This window comes from Osmerus mordax, chromosome 11 (genome assembly GCF_038355195.1).
Source record: "Osmerus mordax isolate fOsmMor3 chromosome 11, fOsmMor3.pri, whole genome shotgun sequence".
Classification (NCBI taxonomy): Eukaryota; Metazoa; Chordata; class Actinopteri; order Osmeriformes; family Osmeridae; genus Osmerus; species Osmerus mordax.
In genome coordinates this window covers 11,057,501-11,075,038 of record NC_090060.1, presented here as the reverse complement: position 1 = coordinate 11,075,038, position 17,538 = coordinate 11,057,501, and the positions used below count along the sequence as shown (strand labels likewise).

At 41.9% G+C, this 17,538-nt stretch overlaps 1 protein-coding gene across 2 annotated transcripts; it reads left to right on the top strand.

Annotated features, from left to right (window-relative positions):
- Positions 1–45: 45 nt before the first annotated feature.
- Positions 46–13,652, top strand: LOC136951311 (CUE domain-containing protein 1-like). Of its 2 annotated transcripts, XM_067245662.1 has the most exons (12): positions 46–207; positions 6,066–6,163; positions 6,990–7,693; positions 9,154–9,281; positions 9,798–9,924; positions 10,053–10,299; positions 11,160–11,225; positions 11,603–11,692; positions 11,860–11,953; positions 12,059–12,117; positions 12,298–12,367; positions 12,569–13,652. In XM_067245662.1, coding segments are annotated over exons 3-12 (1,227 nt in total). In that variant the 5' UTR covers positions 46–207; positions 6,066–6,163; positions 6,990–7,348; the 3' UTR covers positions 12,570–13,652. The 2 variants fall into 2 exon arrangements, with proteins under 2 accessions (XP_067101763.1, XP_067101762.1); XM_067245661.1 differs by lacking the exon at positions 6,066–6,163.
- Positions 13,653–17,538: the final 3,886 nt, after the last annotated feature.

The window sequence follows — 17,538 nt, the reverse complement described above, 5'->3', positions numbered from 1 at the left end:
ATGCCCTGGTGTGAGCTAGTAGCTTTTATCAGTCAACACAGGGCCATGAAAATACGAACCAGTGTGGACTCGGTCTCGGGCGCACCAAGACAACTGGTAGAGAGAATGGTCTGATGTCGAGTCAGTCAATGGACGGACAGTGTTTGCCGAATACTACGATTTGCAATATCTGATCAAAACTCGGAACGTGGACTGTTTTCTCATCCTGTAAGTAAACACACATATTGACAGAATAGCTAACGAAATATATTTTTGTTTAGCTAGCTTGAAAACATGTCAAGTTTGTATTAGCTAGCCATGTTTGATTACGATTGAAAACAAGAAGTGTATTAAATCAAAGCGTCATACTGTGCGTAATTGTTCAATATTAAAAGACACTGGTGCAAGAACATCACAGCTAGTTTGCCAAGATTCCTTAAATTATTCCCTTGCACTAGACTAGCTAGCTAGCGGGTCTGTTTTATCATGGGATTAGCTAGCTAGCGACTAGGCTACTGAGGCCTCTTTAGAATAATATCATTGAACTAGACTGTCTCTACGCTCAGTGAATGTTTATTGCATTACCACTGGCATTGTGCTAGTCGGGCCATATCTACATGGTATAGCCTACACACAACTAGCTCTAATCAAAACGAGATATTTAATGTGTCAAAAAGTCAATAGGCTTAAAGTGTCTGACTCGCCTGCCATCAGTACGAGTACTGAGAAATCACTTTCCAAGAGCAATTGTTGTCAGGGTTAAAACATAGTTTAGCACCTCACTATAACTTTTAAAACAAAGTTTTGTCAAACATAAATCCGACAATGCATTGACCTGGGAGCTGACTACTGCGTAATGTCAGCTGTTTAGCTCGTGCTAGTATGTAGTTGTAACTGCTTTGGAGCAGCTGCAATAAGACAGGATCCTAGGAAGTCACTCAATGTTCTGGCCGATATTTGTCTTTACTACAAGTGAAGGTGACGCTTTAGCATGAAACATGAAAACAACATGAAAACAACAATGAAAATTCGAATTCTGCAATCATTAATTAAACTGTCTTGGATTGTAATCGACCAGTCAATTTTTTAACCAGGCGAATTATGTGGCTCATGCTCAGAGCACGGTGACCTTTGTCATGGTTTAGTATGTGTGATTCTTCTCGCAGTTAAAACAAGGTCATAGATTCATGCTGTATGTGATTTTAGTACCAAAGTCCTCACTGAACATCACTTTGGAATTGTTTGGAGTTGTTTGTGCATCGGCAGGGATTGATACATCATTTTGATGTAGACCTAGTATTGTATTTAGAATCTTTACACACTACTCACATCGCTTTCATTGAGATAGCTCATGACGATCCCCATTGCTCTTTAACCTTGCATCCTCATCTGCACAAGATCCATGAACTGAGGGATGTCAACGTGTCAGTCATGCATATGTCACCCTAAGCAGCCAATGATGCAGGAGGGATGGTGAAAAGAACCCTGTCATCGCTTCTTTAAGTTTGTCCCTACCAGTCGCCACTCCCTTCCACGGTCCCTTGTACCTAGGCCCCTAACAGAGATGGCTGGGATTACAGTCCAGCCCTGAGAATCAGAGGAAATGTCTGAATTATTGCACAATAAATCCTGAGATTGAACTGAATCCTAACCATAGTTTATATAAGTGGTTCCCCTGCCTGTCTCTAGTTGGTATTATGAAGCTGTCTGTTCTCATGATGCATCACACCACTTTAAAACATTCTCCTTTATACCATAGTTCTGTGGATGAAAGGAAATATGGGGAGGGTGAAGGGTGTCCTCTTGAGTCACAGACCCACTTATAGACCGGGGTCACCAGACAGAGCTTCAACCCTCTTATAAGAAATGTCCGTAAGCTTCTTACGATACATGTCACACTTGGGCTTGTTACTCAGCACACAGCTCGCTGATGTTGCACTAGAATAGGGCAACAAAGGACTATTTGACATTATGAATGGAATGATATTTTTCACATTATTTTCTACCTCCCTGGGCTAAGGAGCAAAAGCTTCCCTATTCCCTTGTGTGGCAGATGGCCCAGAAACAGCCCGCTGCAACCATTACTGTGTCATTATTAGTTTTATAGCGTGTGTTCTGACAGATGTAGCAGGCCTGCACATTTGAAGCTTCCAGGAAGAACAGAGGAGGGAGGTTCTTTTGAGATTTCCAGTAATTTTCCTGACATGGATGTGCACCTTTCTCACTCACTGCCTACCATCCTGTGTCTGCATACCTTTCTCTCTTTCTGTCTCTCTCCCCCCACCCTTTTTTTCTGTACAGAACAAGGTCATTGAACAGGAGGCTTATGGGCTATTGGAGTAGTCAGGGGCTTCGGTTCAGTGCTCTACTGTTTAACAGTGTAGTGCTATGCTTATGGGTCACAAAGGATCATTGTAATTGGTTGAGGGGAGCAACTGTTCTATTTTGCTTCTCAAAGTGGACTTTTGTATTTATTTATGCTTTACCTTGGTGACCTTGATAAAACACTCCACTCCACCACAGTTACTATTGCTACTCACCATTCTATATTTGATTATGCCCACACTGCCCAAACTCCTCTGCCTATCATTGGAAATAGTGAAGTCAAAATATGGGAATACTGTAGCTACAGCAGGATTTCCTGTTTGGCTGTGCTTAGAGGAGCTGTTAGGCAATGGACTGCAGAAGGGGAGGACATCGAAAATTGTAAGACAAGCTATTCATGGTGGTTATTTTGTCCAGACGGTCTGGTAGTGTCTTGATGATCAAATGTTGAATCTGCTTGAGTTATAATCTGAAATAGTCACCTCTTCTAATCACCTCTCGCTAGGTCTGAAATCTAGGTCTCTCTTGAGACCAATTTGTACATTCAGGCTTGCAAAACAATGAATCTGTGAGTAAGATTGTGAGTGAGGAGGCAATAGGCCACTGACACACTTAATTTAATAATCTGAGTCAATGGACCCGGTGTACTGGTTTAAGCATACAACATGGTTTGATATCTCATGGATCAACATCAACTTTAAGGCTTGTCCTAAATGTTCATGTTCGTCCAAAATCTTACCCTCAGAAACTTCATTGTTTTCTCAAAGCCCTTCGTGGCCTGCCTAGTATATTACTTTGTGACCTCAAACCACTTCTGACCACTCATAGAGCAGTGTTGCTCCAAGTCAGAGATGCCTCTGACCACTCATAGAGCAGTGTTGCTCCGAGTCAGAGATGCCTCTGACCACTCATAGAGCAATGTTGCTCCAAGTCAGAGATGCCTCTGACCACTCATAGAGCAATGTTGCTCCAAGTCAGAGATGCCTCTGACCACTCATAGGGCAGTGTTGCTCCAAGTCAGAGATGCCTCTGACCACTCATAGGGCAGTGTTGCTCCAAGTCAGAGATGCCTCTGACCACTCATAGGGCAGTGTTGCTCCAAGTCAGAGATGCCTCTGACCACTCATAGGGCAGTGTTGCTCCAAGTCAGAGATGCCTCTGACTACAGAATACACTACCAGCATGTGGGTGTCATTGTAAAAATCACAAAAAACCTGAATACAAAAGCATGTCTGGACCTAACACAACACTGTACTGTGTAAGCTACATGGTGCTCTGTTGTGAAAGTGGAAAATAGACCAAATTCTAGAAAAGGTCTGTGGAAACAGTCTGGGACTTTCTCCCTGCGGTCTTTGTTGGCTGTCATGATCCTATAGCAAGAGGCGTGTTTTCATATGCGCTACCACTGGTCCTGTGGACTCTCACTGACCCCACCAGGGACCTGGGACTCATGGTGGAGATCCAAATTTGATGTAGCAATGTGAAAACACATTCCGAGGATGTTTATGGTTGTAGGTTGTGATTTTTGCTAATGGTTACGATTCCAGTGGTGGAAGCCATTGTCACGGGCAATTACTCTATTAATATGTTTCAGTGATCACTGAACTGTTTGTCAGAATCATAGCAAATCCTTCACTTTATGCTTTAGTAATGACAGGCTAGGTTTCCAATGGATTTTAGTCTCCATGGTGCCATGGTGCTCGTCACTGGGCTAGTTATTATATTGCTTATGACAAGCATGGCCCCAGAATTGATTTCCTAGCCTGGTTTCAAAATGGTGTTTTTAAGAGCTGCAACATCTGGCTGGCCTGTTTGGCCTGCGGCCAACAATGAAGCAGGATAGGATCCTTTTTTAATTCACATGTGCAGCAGCATCTGAGAACCTTGGTTACTTTAGAGTTAGTCCGAAAGTATAGGCTGTGTGTGCATGCGTGTGCATGCGTGCACACTGTGCTTTTCTAAAAGCCACGTTGCCATGGTGTTTTTTCTGTTATTTGAGGGGATTTTGAATGGGGGCGGCCGGGTGACCCTCTTTGACTTGATCCGTTGGCTCCTCTACAGAAAAGAGGGGCCTTACTCACTAGTAGTGACTGCTGAACGGACGTGAAAACACACAGTACAGCCTCGGACTGTGAAATAGCTTGACTTTGAATGGGAGCGACACTAGCTTAGAAAAGGAAGTAGCTCCAGAAGGACTCTAAGCTGTCTGATTTGATTTGGCGGTTTTCAGGACACCCATGGTCACCTGATGACACAATGACCCTCTCATCTATTGTTTTTTGTAGTCTGACACATGAACGTCTGGGGCGTAATACTTTTTTTTTTTGCAGCCTTGTTTGGGGTATTCTTCACCAAGTATTCCTCTTCGTTCCAAAGTGGTCAAGTCCTATTCCCAATGTTGTCAATCCTTTCAGACGGGTAAGGTAGTCAGCTTTACAGTACACTTTCTGACGATCCCGTGTGTCACTTTTACACACACGCACAATTTTTCTTTTACTTGATCCCAAACAAGCACAACTCAGACATGCACTTGGAAAGTGTCTCACGATTGCCAAGGCGCTCTGTTTACATCAGCACTCTTTTACATCTATGTTGATGAGAAGTCAAAGCAGGGTGGGGTGAAGTGGGGGGCAGTGGCCGGGGCCTGGCACTGCCATGTGGCTCGGGGCTGGCACTGGGCGCATTGTTCCTTCCATCACAGGGATTTATTTTCCCAGCACTAGGGGGGGGGGGGGGGGGGGGGGGACTGAAAACGAGGAGAGGAAAGGGGAGGCATAGGAGGTGTGGCCAATATTGAGGACATCAGAGAGATGCTACAGCTTCTCTGTTGACCACCACATTCCTTTTAACCCCCCCCCCCCCTGCTCCCTCCCCCTTTCATCTTGTAATGGAAACCAGAGATGAGGAACATCCAGATGTGTAGACTTAGAGATAACTCATGTCAGGGATTATGTAAACTCTCTTTATGATTATGTCCATGTTTTCTGCCAAGGAGAGGTCACTCTAAGGCACTGAATAATGTATTGCTCTTTGACTTGAATTCTGGAAGAATTTCCCTTTGTGCATGTTCCTGTTTTGGGTCAGCAGACCACTTTGTTTGTTAGGGTGTTGTATGAGTCAGCACACATGTAGAATCTCTCTTTCCATTTAAAAGTGTACCTCAAACCAGCCAAGTGTCCAATTCTAAACAATCAGACACCCTTCAGGTCAGGATAGGTTAACCTATCCTGACCGTATTTATACAAGACCACCAGCCAAATAGCAGTATGTTGTTCTGGTTACGGGAACAGTAATGTGTATATATATCCAGTGGCTGTATCCTGATAGCCATGTCAAGGGACTGGAGGCCACACAAGGCATTACATAATATCTCCCATGTTGGGATCATTCATTTATAACTGGTCACACTTAGCCTACAAAAACATAAAAATAATTCAGTATTTTCAGCATTCTGGACTTTCTCTTGATCAAATGCCCTCAAGTTCAAAGAAAAGAGAACTTACATTTCCTGTAGAGGAAACAAGTGTACATGCTGTGAGATATTGTTTGGGCAGAATAGTCTTCATTGACCAACCCTTGACCCATTTAGATCCACCTCTAAAGACTCCAGTCAATCTCTCCAATCTTTCCTGCTCTGTCAGTTTTGTCAGCGTCTATCTACGTATCAGAGAGAACTATTTATATTGACGAAAGGTATCGTGCTTGCTACCTGGTGGCCCTGGTTTATTTGTGGGGACTTATTTGTTCACTTCCTATCACAGCTGTTACCAACTGACCTGAGTGGTTGCAACCTGGTCAAAAGCAGAGGTCTCTATGGATGGCCATTAGTACTATCTACATCGGCCTGATATCAGTGACGGTAAGCTGGGCTAAGATCTTTAGACGGTATGCACTCATAGCTTATTGTGTGTGTGTCCTGCATTAGCACACACTTACCATGGCTCTCAGCCATGTCTTGGCTAATCAACAAAAATGTGCGTATTTCAACTGATCATTCTACTGATATTTGTCTGATTATTGTTGCTAATTGATTGTGAATGTATGGCCTCTGTCCCATAATCCACTGACTGTTATGATTGAGTGTTTTGGCCGTGACTAGACTAAACCATCATGGACGTCTCCTTTTTGGGGATCCCTCTCCAGCCCTCCCTTAGCTTCAGTTGGTGTCTGCTTTTTTGTTTATGCCACAGTTGCCATGGCAATGTTGGACACTGGCACGGTTTAGTACAGCGAGAGAGAGGACAGAAGAACTTGCATTAATGTGATCAAATCAGACCCCATCCCCCAGCGGGGTGTGGACTGAAGAGACCGCCCCCCCCCCCCCCGCGCCCACGGACACCCCTGAGTGAATCATGAAGCGGACTTTGCGTAGGCCAGACAAGATCCAAAAGGACCTTTTCAACTGCTGTTACCCTCTGTTAGACTTCTATAAAGTTCAATCTAACAAAAATAAAAATGGCAGGAAAGAGAATGCTCTTTTAATGCTGTTAAAATATTGAGCCTAAATATCACATACTTCCTGAAACCATAAGTATAAATACAATTAGTACTATAGATTATTTCTCTCGGATTTGGGGTCTGACATGCTTATTAAAGGAGAAAAATGTTGAAATAAATGGTCAAACCAGGTACTTGTGGTAAATATGATGTTGTCTATATCTTCTGATTGGATATTTCTCTTTCAGGTGCTGTTCTGAGCTCAAGATGCAGCTGTAAGAGTTGATTGCCCGTCAGATCATAAAAACTGGTGACACACAAGCGCAGTCTCTCCAAGCCTCTGCTGGGCACTTGTCACTGCTGCCACAGCCCACTGTGTTGGATGCTGCTGAATAACAAGCAGAGGAAGAGAAAAAGAAGAAGAGTTAAACTCCCCCTCCTTAGGACCGCCATGTTTGTGTTATGATGAGAAACTGATTTAAGGAGAAGCTTGTCAAATCTGAGGGCAGTTTAGCGAGATCAAAACAAGAAAGTGACAGAAGAGTGTTTGAGGTAAGTGCCAAGGTGCCAGGCTAACTAGGTTGGCAGTGCCAGTTCAGGCGAAAGAATGACCAGCCTATTCAAGCGCAGCAGCAGTAATGGAGGCTCAAGAGGAGGAGGAGGAGGGGGCGGCGGCAGTGGTGGTGGTGGTGGTGGTGGGGGTGGTGGCGGTTCCACCCAGGGAGAGCTCAACAACAGCCGTCCAAATCGGCAAGTCCGGCGCCTTGAGTTCAACCAGGCCATGGAGGACTTCAAGATCATGTTCCCCAGCATGGACTATGAGGTCATAGAGTGCGTGCTGCGCTCGAACAACGGGGCAGTGGACGCCACCATCGATCAGCTGCTTCAGATGAGCATCGACGGAGGCGGCTCGGATGACAGCTCCGACTCTGATGACAGCATCCCCCCAGAGGTCAGTAAGAAGTCTCCCGAGTCACCTACCGTCCGGAGCCAAGGCCTAGTACCCCAGTGTTTCTCAACTTCTGCCCTACAACAACATTGGGAGTGCATGGTTTTGTTGTAGCCTGTCACTGGCCTCCCATCACTTCTTGTGTATCATTTGAATAGCTGTAAAGAGAACCTGTTTTCAAAACGGTTTGCAAGAGTGTGGTGCTTTAGTAGCCACTAATATTAGTATGTTATAAATATTAAATTATGTTTTAGTCGAGTTTGTCCGGCGGGGCCCAAGCTTTTATATTTCAGCTTTTAGCGTAATGGCTACCAACAACCTTGAGACTTGCCAGCCCAAGACTACATGTGAAAGTGTTCTCATTCCTCAACTCATGCTGAAGTACTAATGATCAAGGTATGGATACTATAGAAAGAGACGAGTTCTTAGGGATGAACTATACAACATTTGTACTGCTTGACCCAATAGTTCACCAGACGTTTTTAAAGTGCCTTAATCTTGGAAGTTTACCTGCCTGTTGAGCAAGACAGTAGGTGCTGTTTTAGTGCAATGCTTGTAAATAAAATAAATTCCCTCTTAGCTTAGAAAGGAATATGGAGTTTAACAGACCCTTTGAACAGTTTTAAGTGGCCTACTGGTGTGTGTTACTGGCAACTCTTTCTGGTTACCTTCAAAATGGTGTAGGTCGGGGTTGGACTTGTTTTTATGTAGCACTGTTAATCCCAGACACTTCATGTTGTCCTGCAGCTAGCTTTGTGACCCATTGGATATGTTGCTGATTTGAGCAACTCCTGGAGAGAGCAGATATTGAATTTGATCCCAACTCAAGCGAAAAACTAAAGTGCATCTGTTAGTACACTTACATTCTCCACCCACATGCGCGCGCGCACACACACACACACACTCACATTAACCTGCTTCTCCATCTATTCTTGTTCTTGGAGTGAGCAGTTGTCCCATTTTCAAGTGTGGTTAAATAGCATTCAAGATGGATCAACTTGGTTAGGCCTTTCAGTGCAGTACATGATTCTATTCTAGTCATATTCAGTCAGAGTTCTGTTGTCACAATCCTTACAACTAAAATGTGTATAATATGTACAACCGAAATTGGCATCAATGACAGAAAGGCCATTTAGAGCCCATTTCTCTCTTGAGCATATTACATTTCAAGCAAAGTCATGTTAGGGTAAACTGAAACCCAAGTCTCTAGAACAAGAAGTAGAATCAGCATGCTAAATGTAGTACTGTTTCCATGCTTCAGTTCTTAGCGAGACACTAGTTTAACCCAGATATGGTCATTGGTATTATACTTGTAGTATTCTCAGTTTAATCTAACTTTATAATCTTATTTGAACAGCTCTATTCTGATGTGTAGCCTCCAGAGTATTTTCAGAGGAACATTTGAGTGTGCTGGTGTGTAAGAATAGTTTGTTCAAATCAAATTACAAAATATTTTCACGCAGATTTTGGAGCGGACATTGGAACCGGACAGCTCAGATGAGGAACCGCCCCCTGTTTACTCCCCACCAACCTACGACATGCACATCTATGACCGGAAATACCCAGAGGCCCCACCCACCCCTCCACCAAGGTAAAACAAGAACAGGAAGTGTCTTGATTAAGAAAAGCTTTCACTTGATTTAATCTTGACAAAAATAACGCTCCCCTGCTTCTAAATGGGTTTATTCATCAATCCTAACTGGATAGACATTAATTAAGGGTTCCTAGACATTTTAATTGTCTATCCAGTCAAACACAAAATGGGACTGAACTACAAAGGTAATTTTCCTAGTGTGCCTGGCACATTGACATGCTCTGAATAAGGATGAGGATAGGGAGTCAGGCAGATCTGCCCCATGCTGTTTTGCTTTGTGAAAGCTCCACCTGTTGGCCATTTTAAGAATAGCTGCACCGTCTCAGTTTTAAGATGAACCTCAGTGTTCTTATTATTGATCAATCTAATTATGAATGAATATATGAGTGAACCAGAACATAACAAATCAAGTAATCAAGCTTCCCATAGTAACAGTAGCTCTGTAGAATTTCTTTATAGTTAATTATCAGTGTAGTTTCTAATTAGATTGTCACCGTCCTCCCACCCCCCTAGGTTTGAGGCCCAGCCACCCCCAGGCCACCGACAAGTCCAAAGCTACAGGAACTGGAACCCGCCTATGCTTGGGAACCTGCCTGATGACTTTTTGAGAATCTTGCCTCAGCAGAAGGACAATATAACGGTGAGCAAAGTTATTATTTGAAGTTACCAAGTTACCTTGGTGTTGGGTTTAGTACTGAAAGTTGATTAGCAATGCTGGGTGTACTGTGTGCATGGGTCTCATTTCCCTCTCTTTCCTTCAACATCAAGGGTTCTCAGAGTCAACAGTCCCAGCCATCTTCCTCCTCCTCCTCCTCCCTCTCCTCCATGAGCCAGAGGGAGTCTCAGGGGACTGATGGGACCCCCGGGGGGGCAGGCGGGGCATCGGGGGTCTCAGAACAAGAGCGGAAGCTCAAGCAGTATCTGGAGGACGAGCGGATTGCGTTGTTCCTTCAGAACGAGGAGTTCATGAGAGAACTGCAGCGCAACCGAGAGTTCCTCGTTGCCTTAGAGCGAGGTATGTGCACTGTTAGATACTCCAAAACCCATTCTCTCCACGGACAGAGAAACGGCACTGGAAGGGCATTTCTCTCCCAGTCTCATGAAGCTGCTTTGCAGACCACTATCATGTCAATGCTATATTAGTTCAACTCTGTATCTCTGTCTCCTGCTGTCCTTTATGCCTCTTCAGCTCCGACTTTGTTTACTAAGTTCCCATTATCACGTTGTAGATAGTTTCTGCGGAACCTTAGTATGGAAACCGTTGGAGGGTTAGTCAGGATTGGTTTTCTATCCCAGACCACAGAGTGATCTTTGCACACTTTTTGATCGAATGGGGAGCTGACTTCACAAACCCCAATGGTCCAAACCAGTACTAAATTTGCATAAAGCAGAACCCACCCTTCCTTCTACATGGAAATCTCTTGATTTATCACCAGTCTTGATTTTATAGGTTAAATGCGTGTTCATTCATACAGCAGTTACCCAGAAAGTCAGATTACTGATTTCTCTGCTTTAGAGGAAGCAAGAATCCCTTTTGTCTTCAGACTGAACCATGGGATTGGCTAAGGTGATCCCACCCAAAAGGGATTGTTAAACGTTTTCAAGATTGTGCTGATTTGACCACTTTCACTGGGTCATTTTAAATCTAGCCAGATACTTTTGATCCATTTATGCAACTGAATGAAAAAAAATCTAATTATCTCAACTGGATTCTCACATACAGTCAATGGATCAATAAGAACTGTGGTTTCTGACTGGATCTACATGATGCTCCACAAGTGGAATAATTTTAAATGTTGAAAATGTTCTCTCTTTGAGCTGCTCCCTTCCATGTGTGCCACATTGACGCTAAACATTCACATCCTTTGTTTTTAGATCGCTTGAAGTATGAATCAAAGAAATCCAAGTCCAATCACTCATCTAGCATGGAGAATTCCACAGGTAGATGTCATTCATATGCTTCCTCTGCCAAGTTCTTTTGACTAGTTAGTGGGTGTGTGTCTAGCTGTCGTGGTCTCTTGGGTGTCCAGCCAACACGGGTCAAATAGTGGCTGGAAATCCTTTCATTCACTCAAACCTTTGCTTGAAACTGCCAGGAGTGCTCAAACTCCAAGGATTTCCAGTACTGTACATCTATACATTCACATTGATGTTTGCTCATACTGCACATGCTCAAGCGTGTGTGTTTCTTTGACCACTGTTGATCACACACTAAATGCCGCAGACGACTAGCCCATCATGCATGTGTTTTGGTTCATTACATTTTGCAAGTGCATGCGTCTTCTTTGACGACTCCTCTTAACGGTGTTGTCCTCCAGGAGAACACTGTGCCTCAGGCTCGACGGAAGCGTGCACTGCTGTCTCGGACGATGCCATGTTCAGAGACAAACTCAAACACATGGGCAAATGTAAGCACTTTTTCTCAGGGGGTCACAACTTAACACCAAGTATCACCCACCTGTCTGGGTGCATGTCTGGACGTATGAATGAAACAGCAAGCAGTCAGTTGTCATTGATGGGCAAAGACTTGAAGATGATAAAATGACCTCTCTTGCTTTGTGTCTTTGTCACCCAGCAACGAGAAAGAAGCTGTTTGAAATCGCCAGAACCTTCTCTGAGAAGACTAAGAGGAGAAAGTCAAAAAGGAGAATGCTCCTGAAACACCAGTTGTATCCTTTACCTGGTATTGCGTTGTTCCTCACAGGGTTGGTCAGTAGCTACGGATCAGCAATGTTTACTAACTAAATGTTGCCCTTAACCCTGCTTTTCTCAAGACTTGGAACGGCCAACTCTACAGCCAACCTCCTGGATGATGTGGAGGGAAACCCATGTGGTAAAGGAACAATAATCATTGATTTAAAAAGGGCTTGAAGTGTACATTTGTTACAACATTTTAGATCTTCCCACTTAGGAGTTTGTCTGATAGCAAAATAAGATAAATAAGATTAGTTTCAGACTTTGTAATGATTTATGCACTGCTCAATTCCATGTGCGTATGCGTTCGTTTACATAGAGGAGGACAGCAAACCTAAAAGGTCAGCCACTCAGGAAGATGATGAGCAAAACAGGGAACGAGTGTCATGGTGAGGACCTATAATTTAGTTTAGTAATTGCTTTCAGACACTTCACGTTTGCACCACTGCCATTGAATGTTACCCAAAATTGAAATGTCATACTTGCTTTGTTTTTTTGGGGGGAGATCTTCAAAACTCTTTATAAATATTTTTTTTCAATTGTAAATGTTTTACTATAGCCTGAAAGATCTGTTGACCTCTGATTTTCAGATTGTCCCAAGCTGTACCTCATCAGGGTATCCATGGTGACTGCTGAATGACCCATGGCTGGTAGCAGAGTAGCTTTCTGATCCCTCCTAACCTCCTGTCTGGCCCCTCTCTCCAACACATGCCAACCCCTCCCAGAACCCTACCACCCTCACCCCCATATCTCAAGAGAAACAGGAACAGACTGACCTCTCTCCCTCACTCTGGGCCTTCATGTGTCCATACTGCTTTATAATCTCTGTATACTGTAACTCTTTTGTTAATATATGAGTTCATATTAAGTTTTTATATATATATATATAATTTTTTTATATTGGGTCTCTTTATCTCAATTACGCATGGTAGACAGAACAACAATGATCTTGTCCATCTCACCTGTCAAAGCTTTTTCATATGATGCTAGTCCCTCCAAGTCTATACGCTGAAGTGTGCTCAAGCCCCTTTGTTTGGCTCTGAACCATATTTATACCCATTTATAAAGCATTTCTCAATTGCATCACCGACTTGACAATAGAAGCAAATGTTTATTTTCAACTGACCTTGCCTCAGTTCCACGTCACAGTGTTCAGTCTGAACAGGGCTTGTTTCTGAAGACGCTTGTGTGGAACAGATACCTTTTCAAAGTTCCACTCTCGCCGCACTTTTCTTCTGGAGATGCCCTTAACACAATGTGCTGTGGCGGTTATATCATCGTGTAGATGTCTGTGTGTGTGGATTGATGGGTGTTATTCAAGTCTATTTCAGGGTTTTTGTTTCACTCCACAATGTCACTGTTGTTAAAATGCCAAGCATAATTTTATGGCCTGCCATTTTTCAGAAACTCCTGAAATAAACCTCAATGTTTGTTTTTTCAGTATTTAAGTTATGGAAGTCAAATATCCTTCCAACTACACTGCCATATCTCTACATTCTCACTGTATATCTTTCAAGAAATACAATTAATTTTTCCTAAATATCAGTTGACATAATGAGAGTGTATTTTAAACAAGTGTTGTTCTAATGTGCACAATAATGTCATTAGCAGAAGCGTTTGATAAACAGTGATTATTATATTATTAGTGATGACAGACTAATGAATTTACATTGGGTGGGGGTGGGGGGGGAGGATTACCCTTTGCTTCGAGGTGTTGCTCTCAGGTCTGAAACTTTGATTTTGGGACAGAGTGAGTGTGTTGAGTGTCCTAGTTCCATGCTAAGAAATCGCATTGCATGCAGTCTTAACCCTTGTGTTATCTTCGGGTCATTCTGACCCATCAGTCACTGTGACCCACCGTCGTATTGCGACAACTTTACCACATACAAAAACAAAGTGAAGCATTTTCTTTTAACCGTTGGGCTGTCTCAGACCCCCCACATTGCAAAGGTTAAAAGAAAATTATTTTATTTGTTTTTGTATTGGGTAAAATTGGGTAAACACAACGATGGTTCGTTATGAACCTTTGGGTCATGTGACCCGAAGGCAGCACAAGGGTTACGAAGTGTAGAGAAGAGAGGAAGCCAATTGGCCAAATCTTTCACACTCTTATTTAGATGTATTGGCTTGTGGAATTTTACCTGATTTGAAATGAACCCCCAATCCAGCATTTGACATTCCTCACTGACATGTTAATGAATGACTGAATTAAGTTTGTTGGTTGTGTACATATATAAGGAGTAAGGTCAAAGGTCAATTAAAGCAGTGATTGTTAACAATTTTATTGACAGTTAACTTGATGTTATTGTTCCATTTCTAATTTGTATTTTGCATTTTCTATTAGGATCAATTTCCACATCTTCACAACTAGATCTGAACATAAAGCTTCAACCAAGGAACTTTCTAATGTCCTCTAAAATCTATTGTAAAATAGCATTGTGATGTGACATCTCAATTCCATCACAAATTAATTTGTGCCATTACTGAATAGAAAGACAGGGGGCGCCATCATCTAAGAATCAGACTTTAAAGCCATTAATGTGCGCTCCTTTACCTAAATTGTACATTTTAATTTAGTTAGAATGTGGTACTGATTAGTTAACAACTTTAACCACAAACAAGGCCTGTATATCTTTCCATATTTTAGTACAGGTGCCTCCCAGAAAGGTAGAAAGCCTTATAAGAAGTTATTTCAATGTATTATATCATATAATGTTCTCAATCCAATTGTATGACTAAATCTAATCATGATTGAGTATTGTTTTTTACCGTTCCATCTCAAAAGAATATAGAACACTGTTTATGAGAATGATCCTCTGACTGGAGTTGCTGATAGTGTCTCCACCTCCAGCGTTCTGAGTCGACATCACTTAAGACACTGTTCTTTTAGAACCATACAATTGGTCTTTTTTGGGGGTGTTTGTTTTGTAATTGAAACTCCTACCAAATGTGCCCCAACTAAAGCCTCTTTCAAAGTCAGAGATATTTCAGCCAAATGACCATAAGAAATGGAAACGTTTTGATATCAACTGCTTAACTTACTCAGTCAGGACCACTGGCTACTTGATCCACATTTATTCAATGGTCCCTTTAAGTCATGCAGGGGTGTTAACGGTAATAGTGACACTACATTTGTTTTGTCAATTTATTTTAGATTACTGCTAATGAATAATACGAGACAATGATGCTATCAAGGGTGCTACATAGAAGTATGAAAATAAGTGTCCATCAATTGTCGACAAATGTGGGGAAAAAAGAAAATTACATTATAGGATGAATTTCTATGAAACAACTCCTGCAGATACCGAGGGAGCTTGGACAAGACGGGTCTTGTTTGTTTACAAATTTCAATGACATTTTACCTACTGACAGGTTAACCAGTCCAGTTTCTTTGTGTGTTTTCCAATGTTTCATGATATCAGACGTGAAGTGCTTTGTCACATTTGGCCTGACGTTTTTTTTTTAAACAAAGGCACTGAGATATTTAAGGTGTTGGTCTGTATGATTTGATGGTGTTTTGTAAAATGAATGGCATCCTCTCAGGGACTATCCCCATGTTTCTTTTGCTGTTTCTAGTTTGTCTGACTCAATGAAAGCATAAACATTACTAGGAAATGACCATGGTTTCTTTCCTAGAAGGTCAATATCGTTCAGTCATCAGACACAACTGTAGATGCATTATCTTTACCATTGAGATAGACCAAAAACATAATTCACGGTTAATGTAGCCTATGGATAAGGTTATTTGGCAGCCTTCACTCCATACCTCCTCTTTCTCCTGTTTGTTGCTAGGCAAATAACAAGCTCTAATGCCTTTTGACAAAAAAGCACATTGAAATACACTTAATTTTTTAGTTTTGTACTTGCAGAGTCACCCTTACACTCTGTCTTCCAAAATATAAGATACTCTTCGCCATACCAGTTATTGAGTCGGTCATTAGTAGTCTAGTCATCACATTAATGTATGTATTTGAACTTCCTCTAATGGTTTTTGGCTAAGTTCTCAAATGTGAGGTCACGTTTATCTGTTCCAATCTTTGGGAGACATTTGGCTTGGATTTAGGTTAAAGAATCAGATTATCTCAGTATTCTGACAGTTTATTGTACTGTATGTGTGCCGCAGGTATTTGAATGTACATGAAGATGAGGTTAGTTCTCGCAGAATAATTGCTTGTTTACACTGCAGACAATAGGCATGCAGTCTTCCAAGACTCATAGTCATAGTCCTTTTCAAAAGAATGTACAATATGCCATACTTTAGTTTGAAAACAAGCACAGAATGCCTGATTTCATTATTTTAGTATGGAACTATTTTTGCCCACCAGCCACATTGACGGCAGAAAAAGTCAGTTGTTTTAACTTAAATATCTTTGAAGAACTTGAATTTGTAAAATATAAAATACATTTGTCAGTGTCTTTTTGTTTGTGGGATTGGAAAAGACAAAGGAAATGCCTGTGTTTATCCTCACAAAATGTGTGTTACGGTTGTGATAGTTGTGTTCTTAAGAGTTTCTTAGCTATTGAGATAATAAAAGTGTTGTACCCTTTCTCGTGTGCTTGTGCTATATTTGAGTCATGATTTAGATCAGGACTTGTGCACAATTCTAACAGCATTAATGTGATTAGTGCCAAGGAATGGTCTGTATTTAACAAGACAGGGCAGCAATAACATCTCAACTTTAGTATTGCATATCATTCCTTAATAAACCCCACTTGCTCGGTTCTCTGTCTGCCTATCCAGCTATCCCGGACCCTGGGCAGAAGAATCCCCTCATTTGAGGAAAATCTTCAATTAATCTATTTTTGTGATTTTTTTAGTTACTAAATGCCCTTTGTGGGTTTACCCAGTCCCTGGTTGTGTGTCTCCTAAGTTGTGAGGTCAAACCACACTCAAAGCTCCTGCCACAATAAACTGTGTGTGTGTTTGTGTATATAACTACATTTAGACATTTAGCAGACGCTCTTATCCAGAGCGACTATATTCTATAAGCATATTTGGTGGAACAACCTTGCTAAGCCTTGAGAGGCTTTAAACTGCCGACCTGCACATGGCTGCCTCTGTCATATTCAACTTTTTGACTGCTGAGCAACATCATCCAAAGCTTCCTACCAGGAAGGAAAAAAAAGACAAGACAATGCTTGTTATCCCCACATGTATGATAGTTGATATTTCAAGGGCAAAAGCAGATGTCAGAGAAATCATTGTAAAAAAAAAATATTCATAAATTGGCTTTCTGTTATTTATAACAGTGTCAAAAGACTCATGTCATTAAGTATTGTAAGAACTATACACTTCAGATCCTCGATCTTCGCATGTATACTTTCCATGTTTGTTATAGCTCATGTCGCTTTAAAAAAAAAAGAAATCTGCTACACGAATAAAATGTCAAAAAATGAAATAATGTTGCCTCTGAACGGATTAATAGACTAATGGTAAGCCCATCTTTCCTGTGTACAAGAGCATGGGGTAGTAAGGGGAGGTGCTTTTGGCAACAGTCTCCTTGGCAACAGTGCTGACGTGTAGCGAAAAGCCCTCCCACTATGATCCCTCCCAGTGAAT